This window comes from Neophocaena asiaeorientalis, unplaced genomic scaffold, assembly GCF_003031525.2.
Source record: "Neophocaena asiaeorientalis asiaeorientalis breed wild unplaced genomic scaffold, Neophocaena_asiaeorientalis_V1.1 scaffold14, whole genome shotgun sequence".
NCBI lineage: Eukaryota > Metazoa > Chordata > Mammalia > Artiodactyla > Phocoenidae > Neophocaena > Neophocaena asiaeorientalis.
In genome coordinates this window covers 13,811,788-13,826,431 of record NW_020175192.1, presented here as the reverse complement: position 1 = coordinate 13,826,431, position 14,644 = coordinate 13,811,788, and the positions used below count along the sequence as shown (strand labels likewise).

The 14,644-nt window shown below is 43.9% G+C and overlaps 1 protein-coding gene across 2 annotated transcripts in view; it reads left to right on the top strand.

The window, feature by feature from the left end:
- DLC1 (DLC1 Rho GTPase activating protein) overlaps positions 1 to 14,644 on the top strand; it is a 475,727-nt gene that overhangs the window by 422,481 nt on the left and 38,602 nt on the right. Inside the window, exon 1 of one of the 2 annotated variants that reach the window (XM_024765030.1) lies at positions 8,373 to 8,714. The exons of the other annotated variant lie outside the window; for it this stretch is intronic. Within the exon in view, the coding sequence (XP_024620798.1) occupies positions 8,678 to 8,714 (37 nt within the window). The 5' untranslated portion in view covers positions 8,373 to 8,677. Of the gene's footprint in view, positions 1 to 8,372; positions 8,715 to 14,644 lie in introns of those variants that run through there. 2 annotated transcript variants of the gene reach the window in all.

Sequence of the window (14,644 nt, the reverse complement as noted above, 5' to 3'; positions counted from 1 at the left end):
AGATAATTGACTGAATTAGTTATCCATGAAAAGCCAAGCTTGACAACTTACTGTGGCTTCATTCTCCTGTTGGCCATTAAAGTAAGTTGATGATCTGAAGCTGTGTAGGGGTTTCCAGAAATAACACTATAATGGCCAACATGCTGTATTAGCAGCTGAGAAAGAGAATTGTTTATTATTTTTCAGGCAGTTGCCCAAACCCATGCCATAGTATTTTTATTTTAGGACCCAATCTGCTATGAAGAAAAGCAACACATTACAACTCAAGTGAACACAAAACATCTCCTTAGTAAAAACAAACTCATGAGTGATTTCACACAGATTTTCAAAACTATGGAAACTCGATGCCCCTAGGTCTCCAACTTTTACACTGACCCTGCCAGCCTTTTGCAATCTTTACGGAGGGCTTACTCTATACACGGCACCTGTATGTGATGCTAGAGTAGATAGAAAAATCAAATAAGACACCTAGAATATTTCTTTGAGTAAATAATGAAACCTATAACTAAAGCAAAAAATCCTACCTGTTAAGTGACCTTGTTTTGCAAATTGATTTTTTTGTCTTAGCATTTTTGGCTTCAAACCACATAGAGAAAACTACCGAGTTAATCATTAAAAAAAACAAATAAGATCTTTGAATTTGTTTGAATCTTGTTAATTTTTTAATATCATAAATAAACGAGCTTAAAAGGCAGATAACAAACTAGTAAAAATATTTTTATAATAAATGACAAATGGTTAATATTGCTAAGAAAAGACAAAATGCTTCATCAAAAAAAATGCTATGAGATTAAATAGGCAAATCCTAAAATTACCACTGGTTAATAAATATGAAAATACTCAACCAGTATAACAAAAGGAATGGACACAAAAGGACAAATACTGTATGATTCCAGTTATATGAGGTACATAGAATAGTTAAATTCCTAGAGACAGCAAGAAGAACAGTGGTTACCAGGGACTGGGGAAGAGAAGAATGGGGAATTATTATTAAATAGAAACAGAGCTTCAGCTGGGGAAGATGAAAAAGTTTTGGAGATGGATAGTGGTGATAGCTACACAATGATATAAATGTACTTAATGCCATTGAAATGTACACATAAAAATGGTTAAAATAAATTTATCCCATTTAGTATTCAAACATAGACTTAATAATGAGATAATATATTTTAGCTTATTAAATTAGCAAAAGAAATGGAAATTATAATGCTGGCAATACTTAACATGAAGAGAAATAGGTACATTCAAACACTGGTAAAAATGTAAAATAGGTAATTACTTTCTAGTTCAGAAATATATATCAAATGTCCTAATACCCTTTGACCTCTTAAGTCAAAGTAAGTGAATTTGCCTAAGGAAATTATCATTCTTTTTTTTTTAATTTCTTTTTAAAATGTATTTATTTTTGGCTGTGTTGGGTCTTCGCTGCTGCGCGCGGGCTTTCTCTAGTTGCAGTGAGTGGGTGCTACTCTTTGTTGCGTTGCACAGGCTTCTCATTGTGGTGGCTTCTCTTGCTGCAGAGCACGGGCTCTAGGCACGCAGGCTTCAGTAGTTGTGGCACACGGGCTTCAGTAGTTGTGGCGTGCAGGCTCAGTAGTTGTGGCGCACGTGCTTAGTTGCTCTACGGCATGTGGGATCTTCCTGGAACAGGGCTTGAACCCGTGTTCCCTGAATTGGCAGGCGGATTCTTAACCACTGCGCCACCTGGGAAGTCCCGGAAATTACCTTTCTTGCTCTTTAAAATTTATTATACAAGGATGTTCACTAAAGGAAAAATGGTGAAAAATTTAAAGTTCAACATTTAACTTATTTGTTGCGTATCCATAAGAAGGTATACGAAGCACTATAAAAACCTCTATTCTTCAATACAGCAATATTTTAAGTGCAATAAAATATTACAAACAATATATTCTATGATCCCAATGCTGTACAATAAAAGTATCTGTCCTAAAAAACGGACTGAGGGCTATCCCTGGTGACGCAGTGGTTAAGAATCCTCCTACCAATGCAGGGGACACGGATTCGAGCCCTGGTCTGGTAAGATCCCACATGCTGCTGGAACAACTAAGCCCGTGCGCCACAGCTACTGAGCCTGCGTTCTAGAGCCGGCGAGCCACAACTACTGAGCCTGCGTGCCACAACTACTAAAGCCCGCGTGCCTAGAGACCGTGCTCCACAACGAGAAAAAAGCCACTGCAATGAGAAGCCCGTGCACCACAATAGAGTAGCCCCCGCTCGCCACAACTAGAGAAAGCCCGTGTGCAGCAACGAAGACCCAACGCAGCCAAAGATAAATAAATAAATAAATTTATTTATTTTTTAAAAAAAGACTGAGAAGAGAGACATAAAAATGTAAATCATCTGCAGTTGTCTCTGGTAGTATGATTATGAGTTTTGTTTCTTTCTTTATACTTTCCCTATTTCCTAAACTTTTTAACAATAAATATTTTATAGTCATAAAAGTTAAATAATAAGAAAGCAAAATATTAAATATTATTAGTTCTTATAAAATAATGTTGTCCATCCTCAGCTTTCAATAAATTATGTGCTACAGACCAAAAAAAAAAAAAAAACTGTACAATTGAGGATAATGTCAGAATAAACAAAGAATCAAAAGCATGCCATTAAAATTGACTAATTCAGTGGGAAAGTAGCCCAGTTTCTTTTGTGGATTCAAAAAGGATTGCGATTTTTACTTTTCTCTGACCTGACATTTGTGTTGTCAGAAGCCACTTGAAAGACTCAGAGCAGTCCTTGGTGAAGCTCAGATGGCAGTTGGAGGTGGCAGAGGCACTGACTAGGTGTCCCGGGGTCCCTTCTCTTTCATTTTGAGCTGTGAAGCCTTGGGCTGATCAGCTATCTAAGCTATTAAATGAAATAGCCTTTCAAAGGAGATTCTACTGTAAATATTGTAATTATCTCAGGAAAGCATGCCCACTGATTTACCAAATCAGGATTATGTCCAACCCACCAGTGAACTATGACAGAACTGTATCTATTTCTACTTTCTACCTAAGAGCTTTCTTCTCCAAGCCCTCTTTTTATATTCTTTATTTTTTGTCATTTGCCGAAGTTTTTTTTTAATTGAGATATAATTGACATATAACATTACATTTGTTTCAGGTGTAAAACGTAACGATTCAATATATGTATATATTGCAAAATGATCACCACAGTAAGTCTAGAATAAGTCTAATTAACATCCATCACCACACATCATTGCAAAAAATTTTCTTTCTTATGGTTAGAGCTTTTAAGATCTACCCTCTTAGCAACTTTCAAATATGCAATACGGTGTTATTAACTATAGTTACTATGCTCTACATGACATCCCAGGATTTATTTATTCCTGTTCAATTTTGTTTCATCAGCGCACTGCCTTTCTAGGATTTAATAAATTGTTGTTGAATGATAAAAGTTCTGTGCCAGGCTAGATCGTATTTGGGGCTTAAGTGATTATTCAGAAAGTAGATTTATATCACATTTATGCAGGAACAAGGGACTCCCCGCTCTGAACTAAAACTATCACTGACAGATTAAGTTAACCTTCCCCATATTTTTAACTTCACTTGTTCAAAAGATGTAGTCAAAAAAAGGTCTGACTGAATAAGAGAGCTATTCTAGGTAGAATTAAAAGAAGGCTAATTTATCTCACCTCCTAAACCCTTGCTTTTTCTCCTCTTTCACCATCCTACACCCCTGGCATCTGGGTTTCAGATATTTTTGAAAAGGCTAAATACCAGGGTAGATGGTGGGGAAAGAACCCAGACTTGGTTCATGGAAGCTTAACCATAAATGAATGTTTTAAGCACAACCATTAAATTTCAAATTTAATTATTTCTCTGAATTGGATACTGTTTACAAATTATTTTAACAACTTTCTACTATTTGTCATATTTCCTTCGAACATTACAAATAAAAAACTATTTTCTGCACTCATTTCACAATGCTCCATTGAACACAAATTATATTACATTTTCCAAGCATCAGTCTTTTAGTTCCTATGGGAGAGAAATAAATTTCCAAAGAGATTGCTTGGCTCCTATCACTAGAGCAGAGGTTTAAACTAGTTGCCCCAGGGCTAAATGAAGCCCAAAGTTGAAATTACTTGGCATGTGTTTCAATTTTTTTTTAATTAGTGCCAGCATCTAAAAACTGGGACGTGTGGTATAAAAATTTAGAAATCTATGGGCTCTTGAAAAACAATCTCTAAACCCAGAACAATGGGTTGCTGTGTTAACACAGCCAACAACCAAGTGAGCCTGAGTGGCAGTGCTTCTTGGAGGGCTTCTGGGTTCCTCACTTTTCACCATCCCACTGTGACTTGCTTCCCTCGCCAGCATTACCTGCCTGAGTGCCTGTAGACACCTAAGTTTTATTCTTTTTTCTTTAATGGCAAAAATGTGGGAAAAAATGCAAGAGGACAAATGCCCTTGGACAATATCAATGATATCTAATAGTAATCATTAAAATAGAGTAGGAACCAGAGAGTAGCTCACTTAGCCACTCAGCCTTCTGTCATGCAGCTTAGGAGTTCGCTCTGTGATTTTTGTGGCCTTGGTAATACAACACTTGAATGTGGAAACATCCATGTAGATGACAGGGCACCAGCTATCCCTGTGAATAGCTTCCTGAAACTGATGCTCCAACTGAGAACAGCATGGCAGGAAGTGAACAGCAGCAGCGCAGGTCCTCATGTCAAAGCTTTTTCTGTTGTTTGTTTTAACCTCCATTGAGAGCAAATACTTAACCGCAGTAACAACGGTAGCAACAAAACTTGGTGTAATTTGTGACGGCTTTTTATTCTCATGTATTGAAGGGGTACCAGAAGACCATATATACTGCGGGCTGGGAAATGTGCTACATTAATCTCTGCCTCTTACAGTCCAGTGTTTCAATACCCAAATCTCATGTCATACATCAGCTAACAAACCCAGTCTAATGGCATCTTCCAATGACAGACAAATGACACCATGGGTGACGAGTTGAAGGTTACATGGAGAGGAAGGACTCTGCTCTGTCCTGGGGACCCTCTTTCATCTGGAAAGGACCACTGTTTAACTCTTAATGACTTTTCACTTCTTCCTTCCCCCAGTTTGTAAGGGCTTCTCAGATTCACAAAGGTTGAAGTCAAGGTCTTGTTTTGTTTTCGTCTTCTCCTAGATGATTATTTAAATACTAATTGCATGGCTTAGTTTGATGTGCACGCTTAGTAATATATAATAATAATGTCTAGCCTTGTCGAGTGGTTATTATGTGCCAAGCACTAACGTTCATGAGCTTTTTCAATCCTCATTAAAAACCTCATGAGATATGCACTGTTTAAACCTCTTTTTTCAAAGATGAAGAAACCGAAGTTTGGGAGGCTAAATAATATACTCATCACACAGCTGATAAGTGGCCTGTTCCAAAAGTCCTGCTTTCAACCATATTCTACAAGTGTAGCAGTTTTCAAAATGTAGCATGTCCATTTCTAACAGGAGTAAGAATTTAAAAAATAAAATTTGGGATTTGGCCCAGGTCACAGGCTGTGTCAATAAACCAAAGAATGGAAGAAAATGATGAGATTCAGGGAAGGTCAAATGCAGACCAATGCATCACCAAGGAAAATGTGTCGGGAATTATGAATACTACTAGGTGATGAGCAATCCATATCTCACAAACCTCCAGAGAGAGGGAATGAAATGAGAGAAGATCCAGAGGAGACAACATCAGTGATCAAGGAAAAAGGAATGAGGTTTGAACAAGAAGAGACAAAAAAATTAGCAGGTTCTATTCTGGAAAGATGAATACTTAGTGGCAGGTGGTACATCAATATTGCACAGACTCCTAGAAACCCAATTCACTTAAAACACAACTTCAGGGCTTCCCTGGTGGCGCAGTGGTTGAGAGTCCGCCTGCCGATGCAGGGGACACGGGTTCGTTCCCTGGTCCGGGAAGATCCCACGTGCCGCAGAGCAGCTGGGCCTGTGAGCCATGGCCGCGTAGCCTGCGCGTCCGGAGCCTGTGCTTCGCAGCGGGAGAGGCCACAACAGTGAGAGGCCCGCATACCGCAAAAAAAAAAAACACAACTTCACCCAGCTAATAATACATATTAAGAATTTATTCTGAGAATTGATATGCTTTGGAGGAGATGCTTAGAATATCTATAACTTTGAGGTTTGGATTGTTAATAAATAAGGGAAGTTAGTGTATAAGAGAAGTTTAGGTGATATACTCCTATTTCCTAAGTTCGAAGTACGCACTGCAGCCTGAACGAAGATTTCAAAATGCAAATCTGATCCTGGGATGCCTTCTTCCTTTACAGTGGCTTCTCACTGTTTATTGCTGTTAAGGATTTTTAAAACTCCTCAACACAGTCATGCAGGGAATTGAAAGTTCTTGCCTTTACTTTTCCAGTATCCCCTGAATCACGTTCCCCCTTGCTGGCAACTGTGGGTGTTTTATTTTGTTTGTTTTGTTTTGTTTTGCGGTACGCGGGCCTCTCACTGTTGTGGCCTCTCCCGTTGCGGAGCACAGGCTCCGGACGCGCAGGCTCAGCGGCCATGGCTCACGGGCCCAGCCGCTCCGCGGCATGTGGGATCTTCCTGGACCGGGGCACGAATCCATGTCCCCTGCATCGGCAGGCGGACTCTCAACCACTGCGCCACCAGGGAAGCCCACTGTGGGTGTTTTGACAGTTCCTCCAGCTTAAGAATTTCAGAGGGAAGCTCCCTCTTCTTGTCTTTCTGGGTCAGGTCAGGTTCCCACTTCCTGGGGCCCTCACAGCACCTCTTTTTCATAAGCCCCTGTTGCTTCCTCAGCAGATTAAACTCTGAGCAGGCAGAGGTGGGCCTGCCCTTGCTTATTTTGGTGTCCCCAGCAGTTCTAAGTAGGTAAAAGCCCTGGAAATACCTGTGAAGTAAAGGAAGCCCTCGCCCTCCAGAGATGCCACTCTTCAGAGCCCAGTTCTGGTTTGGGTAAATTAGGAAGTCAGTGGTGAAATGAGTGTTTTATTTTGTTTTTGAAAAAATGGGGTGAAAAAGAGTCTTGCATATGTCAACTAAGACACAGCTATGAAATCAATACATTTTAAACTATAATCAAGAGACGAAATTCTCCCATTTGTATTTAACCCCACTTAAAAAGACTCTGCTCCAAGCTTCCATACCCCCTACCCTTTGTATACCTCCATCTAAGACACTATATATATTTCACTTATTTATTTAGTTTATTGTGCATCTTCCCCACTAGGAAGTAAACTCCAGAAGGGAAGGGATGTTTATATTTCTTGTTCCCTGCTATATCTCCAGAGCCTAGAACAGTGTTTGGCACAGGGTAAATAAATGCTCTGGATATATTTGTTGAATGAATGAGTTTAGGTTAGTAGTCTTCTTTGCGCAGCGGTAATAGGCAGAAAGCATCAATTAGCCCCAAAGGAAATTTTCGTGCAATCCTGGTCTGAGTTTTTAAAAATCTTACAAAGATTATAGTCAATTGTGATCTTTTAAAATGAGGCTTCCTTTTATATCAGGGGTCCTCAAGTTAAAGTGCACCAGAATCACCTGAGGGCTTGTAAAAAAATGCAGGTTCTCAACATCAGAGATTCTAATTCTGCAGTCTAGAGTCCACTCTACCAGTTCCAGGAGCTGCACTGGGTTGTGGCCCAAGGGCGTTGGTTTGGAAAACACTGGTTCTGACTGCACACTGCAGAGTCAGCACGTGCTGAGTATAAGTTGTCCCTCTCTACCACAGTGTCAGTTATTTACTTTTGCTCAGTACCCCTGTGCACCTTAGCAATGAATGATGAATGTCCCAGGGACAGGTCCTCTTCCCCCCATTTTACACATGGTGAAACACTGACTCACCCCTACCTCCCCACTTCGCCTCCGTTCCCAGGAATTTATGCGGTTCCCATCAGGAGGAAAGGCAGAATAACAGAGGTTAAAGAAAAAAAAAAAAAGTGTGCAAAGCTACCAAGAAAAAGATGAGGGGGAAAGTGCGTGGTGTCCCAGCGTGGAGCCCAGACCTCCCCAGCAAGTAAATGCCTCCTGGGTCCAGCCTTTGTCTTGCCAATAGTTGGGAGAATTTTAGGGGCTTCCCCCGGCAGACTCGCAGGCCGGAGGAAAGCATTCCAGACCCTGGCGGAGGAGGAGCGGGGCGCAGCGGAGCTTGGAGGGGCGGGGCCAGGGAACTGCCTGAGGCGGCGGCGGGCAAGCCGGGCCGCAGGGAGGAGGGGAGGGGAGGTGTCTGAACTCGAGGTGGGGCGGGGCCGGGAGAGCGGGGTGGGGCCTGAGGCCTGAGAGAGGCTGCTGCTGGCTACCCTGGCAGCGGGGAGGCGACGCGCAGGGCCTGGTCCCTCCACTCAGGGGTGGGCCCTGCGGGAGGGCGCGGCCGGCTGGCTACGCGGGAGGCAGAGCGCTCCAGCGGCTAGTGCGAGGGCGCTTCGCTCTGGTCCTGGCCATGGCCGTACTCCCGGGAAGCCAGCGCTCCCGGGCTCCTCGCCCAGCTCCCTGAGCGCTCTCCCTTTTCGATCTCGGGCAGACACCAAGTTCTTTCCGGAGTGGCGAGTAAGGATGCGCTGAGGACCGCTGGGTCGCGCGTCTCGGGTGCCGCCGTGGGTCCGGGCGCCGGAGCCGAGCTGCGTGGGGCTGCCTCGATTTCCCCACTGCGCGCCCGCCTTCCCCCGCCGCACTTGATGTGCAGAGAGAAGCCGGACACCATGATCCTAACACGTAAGCTAGACTTGTGCCTTGCCGTCAGGCCGGCCGCAAGAGCCAGCTGCGGAGGGGACCCGCCGCGGAGGAAATGTCACCCTGCCTTGTCAAGTCGGTGCCTGACGTTCTGTGCTTTTGCAGCGCTTTCCGAGGAGGCTCGGAACCGAGTCGCCCGAGTTTCATGGAGTGGAGGAGGTGGAGTGTGGGGAAAACAAGGGTCGTAGTTCGGGGAGGGAGGTCTTAATCTCGGGTAATGCCCCCTGGGGGCCGCGGGCCGGCACGCCCGGTGGGCTCCGGGAAGGGCTGCGGGCTGGAAGGCGACCGTGACTGATGAAGTGAAACCCACAATAACTTCCCGCCCGGGCTGGGGGCGCAGGGCCGGTCCGGGGTCGCAGGACCCGTTGGCTTCCTGCCCAGCTGCGCTGGCGGCCCTTCTGTTCTTTTCTAAATCCCAGGCGGTGGCCTCTGGCTCTGAGGGTCGCGGCGCGATCTTCTTTCTACTCTCTTCCCTTCGAGGACCGTTCCGGGCTCAGTACTTGCTGTCCTTCACCATACAAGTCCAAAATCAACGTTGACTCTCTTGAGAATCTTATTTAGGGATGTTTAGACCGTAGTGACCCTTGGAAAGTTTTTTTTTAACTACTTTAAAGTAAATTCACCAAAAATTGTTTTAATTTCCAGCCGTCTTTGTTCAAGTATTTTAGACGCTGGAAAATAACTCAGGCTTAGCCAGGAAAGTCTCACTTTGGTGGCTGCCGGCCTCTGGAGAATGTTGGAGGTGTTTAGCCAGTCCAACATGTGGGGCGCCTGCTGGAAGGCTATGCCTTCACGTGCTGGGGCGTTGGATTGGGTTTCCTAAAATGCCCCATGGAGACGCCCACGCCCTTGGCTCCGGAGGGGGCGCCCGCGCGCCGAGAGTCGCGGGGCCGGCGAAAGGAAGGAAGCGCACCGCGCGATCCGGCTTTTTCCGTAGCGAGGCGACGGCCTTTTGGACCCCTACCCCCCTCTGTGTCCCTGTCCCCACCTCCAGCGTCGCGGGCCGAGCCTTTGATCCTTCGAGAGGAGTTACACCTCTGGCCACGGCAAACCGACGCCGCCACGCGTAACTTACTGTCTCCGCGCTACTTCCCCAGCGCACAGCCCCTGTCTCGAGGGGAGTCAGAGCGAGCCTGGAGTGAGGCCGGCGGGGTGGGAATCCTGGGTCTGCAGCCTGCTTGCTGGGCGAATCTGGGAATTGACAGGACCTCTCTGTACCTCCTTCATCTGCAACATGGGGGTAATAACTGTGTTTACTGCGTGGGGAGGTGTTGAGGATCAAACGAGCTAATACAAGGGCTTAGCCCAGTGTCTGGGACTGATGTTCAGTACCCAATTTATGCTAATTAGTGTAGAAGTAAACCCCTACATATAGTCATTAATCTGTACTGTGGAGAAGAAAACCTTTCCTCATGCTTGCGTTGACTGAGTCATTTTACACTCAACTTGGTTAGCAAATGGGTACATTCTTAGGATTCAGAAGCTGCCTCAGTGATTGCCGGTGAGATGGAGGAATGCAGTCCAGGCAGAGCCATCCGTTATGCAAAGATGCGTGAAGGCGGAATATATGACGCATTTGGATGGAAAAAAATCACAGCTATGGAGAAGGCAGAATACTGAGTCTCAAATTACATTTTTTTTTTTTTTTTTTTTTTTTTGCAAAACTCTGTTTGCTGAAGGGATGAGGGAAAATAATAGCCCAGCAGAACTCTGGATGTAAATCTATCAGCAGCTCCAAGAGGTTGACTAACTCAGCATCCATCTGGACTGCAGGCTGGTCCTCCGCAGAGATAATTTGCTGAGCATAAGTGTGGAATTAATGGAGGCACCCAGTGCCATCTTGGCTTGCAGCCTGCAGCAGATGGTCCGAGGGGTGCCCCGTAAGTCAACAGCCCCCCTAATAGAACTAAAGTCCTGGGAAATGAGTGTCAAATAGTTAGCAGATGTGCATTCAGACGTTATTTCGAGACGTTTTCTGAGAAAATGTTGGCGATTGTGTGTATTAATTTTTATTGTGGCCTGCCAGATTTACAGCGTGGTCCAATCCTAGGTGCATATTTTTTTCATTAGCACTACTGTTCAGAGTTTAAAATGAAGCACAGCAGACTTTCTCTCCCAGCTGTTTTTAAAAGTTTGCTTTTGACAAAACCAGATTTTATTTTATTTCAAGCCACCTTACACCAGGGGGCCGCAACCCCGGGCCCGCGGACCCATACCAGTCCGTGGCCTGTTAGGAACCTGGCCGCACAGCAGGAGGTGAGTGGTTGGGGAGCCGAGCGAAGCTGCGTCTGCTGCCGCCCATCGCTCCTCATCACTCGCGTTACTGCCGGAACCATCCCCCCACCCCGGTCTGTGGAAAAATTGCCTTCCACGAAACCGGTCGTGGCGCCAAAAAGGTTGGGGACCGCTGCCTTACACCAAACTTACTGGAAGCTCAAGAAAGGGGGCTGACTTGGTTTCCCTGCTCCACAGAATGAGATTAAGTAGCTTCCAACTTGATCTTTCCCAAGAGTGGATGAGAAACGTCATTTCAGTGACTTACTTATGTATTAACTTCCTAATTGTGGATCTTATGAGAAACACCATTTACCTCCTTAAAGAATGAAAATGTTACACTGTTAAGCAATTACCTATGGCTAAGTGAAGGCGGTGTTCCAAGTTTTAATACACTGGACTAATCAAAGGACTTTCCTATAGTTTTGGAGCAAAGGTTCTGAGAGACCGGATGCCCCTTTAAAACTAAAGCCTTTTTTTCTTTATTTTGTTATTGTTCTATATTGTAGTTCAAAAACCAAAGACCAAGCAAAGTTTAAGGGTGTTTTTACATTAAAGGGGGATGTTTGGTTGCTTCTGGAAAATATACCAGATTAATAGAAAAGCTTGTTATGATTAAACAATTTATCCCTGTGAAGTGGGTGGAAAATGTAGATAGTACTTAAACTCTTCCTTGTAAAACTAGTGTGGGGCTTTAAAGAGGGTATGGGAGGCCCCAGTGAGATGCCTTGCAATCAGAAGCTTGGTGGGATTCCAAGAGGTGGTTTTAAATACAAAAATAAGTACTTGGGTTTCCCTTGGTGTCCCCATGGAGATTTTAAGCCATGAGGCAACGTTCAAATGAGAGTGGTATTTTTATGACTTAGGTGGGTAAATATGCAATTTGAAAATATTCAGGGGAGGGTGATTTGGTTCAGAAGAATGGGGGCATCCAAAGTACAGTGGGTGAAGTGAATCGTACTTTTCTGAAGAGAGCCTTGTGCTGGACAGGATGGTCCAGTATTGTAAACACGCGTTTCTCATGCTTAGCTCTCCTTCCTAGCAACAGGAAGACGGAAATGAGGCCATGCAAAAAAAAAAAAAAAAAAAGACCCTGAAGGTTCCAGACAATACTTGACCCACCCTAGCATTCACCCTGTACAACTAGAGGACTTGCAAAAGTAAAAATAACTTCAGATGTTTCCCCTTCCTCCCTGGACATTGCCAAATCGCTAAAGACCGAATTCTCAGTGCTTTAGAACATTATAGCACAAGCTGGCCCATGGTGCAACTGTCAGGGAGGCTCACGTCATGCCAAGCCTGTTGAAATTATAAAGCAGACCCGGGGAGAAGGGTGATTTTCATTTTTAAAGTTGGCTTAGTCTAATGCTTAGAATTATATGAGTTAGAATCCAGTGGAGGAGAGAGAATTTAATTTCTAAACTTAGTCATTTATCTTGAGTTTCTCTGAGTGTTCATTTTAGCTGGGTTTACCTCTAAGATACTTACTTTGGCATTGGGGGCTACAACACAAAGGAGTAATCTATACAGCGTTCAAGACATCAAAAATTGTCCTCGTTGCTGGTGGTCAGGGAGAACTTATACTCAACCATAAAGTGTAAATATCCAGCACTGTGTCCTAAAAAGCACAGTCCCAAGTGCCTCTTTTCCATGGCTGTGAAATTAGGAGGAAAATGCTTTTCTGCAGTGGATTTTCACAATTGTCTGTGTATCTGATTGTGTGGCCATTGTGTAGGGAGGAGTTCCGGGACTTGACGGTAATTCTTACTCTTTTAAGAAGGACAGTGCTATAGGGTTAAAATATGTTTTATAGGAATGGATGGCTGGAGTGAGTACAATCAGTGGTGTTTTCTTGTCGCCTCAAATTAGTCAGAAATCTCATTAATGTAAAAGGGGTAAGATTCCCAGATGAGAAAGGCTCTTCCTGTCTGTTTGTACTTTTCCTTGTGGGAGCCTGTGTTGTTGTTAAGGATTATGATCAATGATAAGTAGGGTGTAGTCCTGCTGGAGCTTCTTTAATTAGGTCTACTGTGTCTTAACATTTTTTTCACTAGCTATTCCCTTCTTGCCATCATAATTAACAATGGGTAGGAAGAAAGTCTTGAGTTTTTAGCCCATATGTATATAGATAGATAGATAGATAGATACACACACACATATATATATTTTATAGTCTCATAAACAATAGTCATCCTTCTCTAGTGTGGATACTCCTTTTTAATTTTTACTAAAAATCCACAGACTTTTGACAGAATAGTAATAACATTATAGAAGCTAAAATTTATTGTGAACTTTGCTTTCATTGTCACATGTAATCTTCACGGCAACCTCACAAAGTAGATATAATTATTCCCATTTTACAGATGAGGAATCTGAAGCTCGGGGGAGTTAAATACCTTGCCTGAGATCACCTACTGTACATGATAGCTAGGATTTCATCCAGGTGTGTGTGGCTGTAGATTCCAATTATGGACATATATTTGGCAGGAGTTGATTCAATTGAGGAAACAATATTTGGTGGCCAAATAGAACCTTGCAATTACTTTGCAGTTTCCTAGGGGGCTTGTGCTGGTAGGTAGAGAGCTGAAATGTTAGGGTCCCAGGTTGACAAATGAGTGATTTCTGCGTCCCGTCTCAGGGGCCTCATGAATGGAGAACTCGAGCCTCTGTCTTTAATATTTGGGGAAGGGGGTTGGGATACCATTTTCTAGCCCCTATTGACTGTACTGAACAGTGCTTTCTTCAGTGAAAGTATTCCAAAATAATATTTCTAAGGGAAAGTTTTCTCCCAGCCGTCACTGAAAACATTTTGAATGGCATCTTGAAAAGGCCTACCTACCAGGAAATAGTGTTCTTGGGCACCAAAAGGTAAAATATTATTCCTCACTAAAGTCAAGCCAACACACAATGGGAATTCATTCTCTCTAATCCTTCATCCTTGTTTTTTAAAATGCTGCTACTAGAGTGAGTTTCATAGTGGAAAGTAAGCTCCTTTTCTGTCCACACATACCTCAACTTGATGGCCTTCTCACGTCTTACCCCCTCCCACCTCCAGGAGAAAAATCAAAGGCGAACTGAAGGCTGAGGTCAGTGCATGGAGTCCTCAGATGCCTTTGACACCTCCCATCCACATTTTGTTCTCTACCCTGCCCCACCTCTGAGTGTCCTGTGGAGAGGGCTGGAGGCTGCTTCCTGCAGCTCGACAGAAAGGCGCCTTCCTCCTCCTTGCAGGAGTCTCTAGAGGATGTCTGAGGGACAAAAGTTTTCCACACCCTGAATTTGTAGCATTTCCCAGGCTGCAGCACTTAGGAAGCCAGAGAGGAAGGGACCTGGGAGGTGCAGTCCAGCCTTGCTATGCCCGTTGTCACACTCAGGTGACGAAGTAGATAGAAGATGCAGAAATTCTGAAATCATCTTCAACTGCCCTCCTGAGTTTGGAGAAATCATCAACTCATAAAAGGACATCTCCTCACAACTCCCCTTTTCAAACTGTGTGGCACCAAAAAGGGATCTTGTACTGTGCTTATGCATTTGTAAAAGTCATTCCATGTGAAATTACAGAACTTTGCAAAAGCAGCCTGGAAAAACATTGCCTCTTCCCTACTGGGGGCAGCTGAGTTGCCTGGACGTTCAATGAC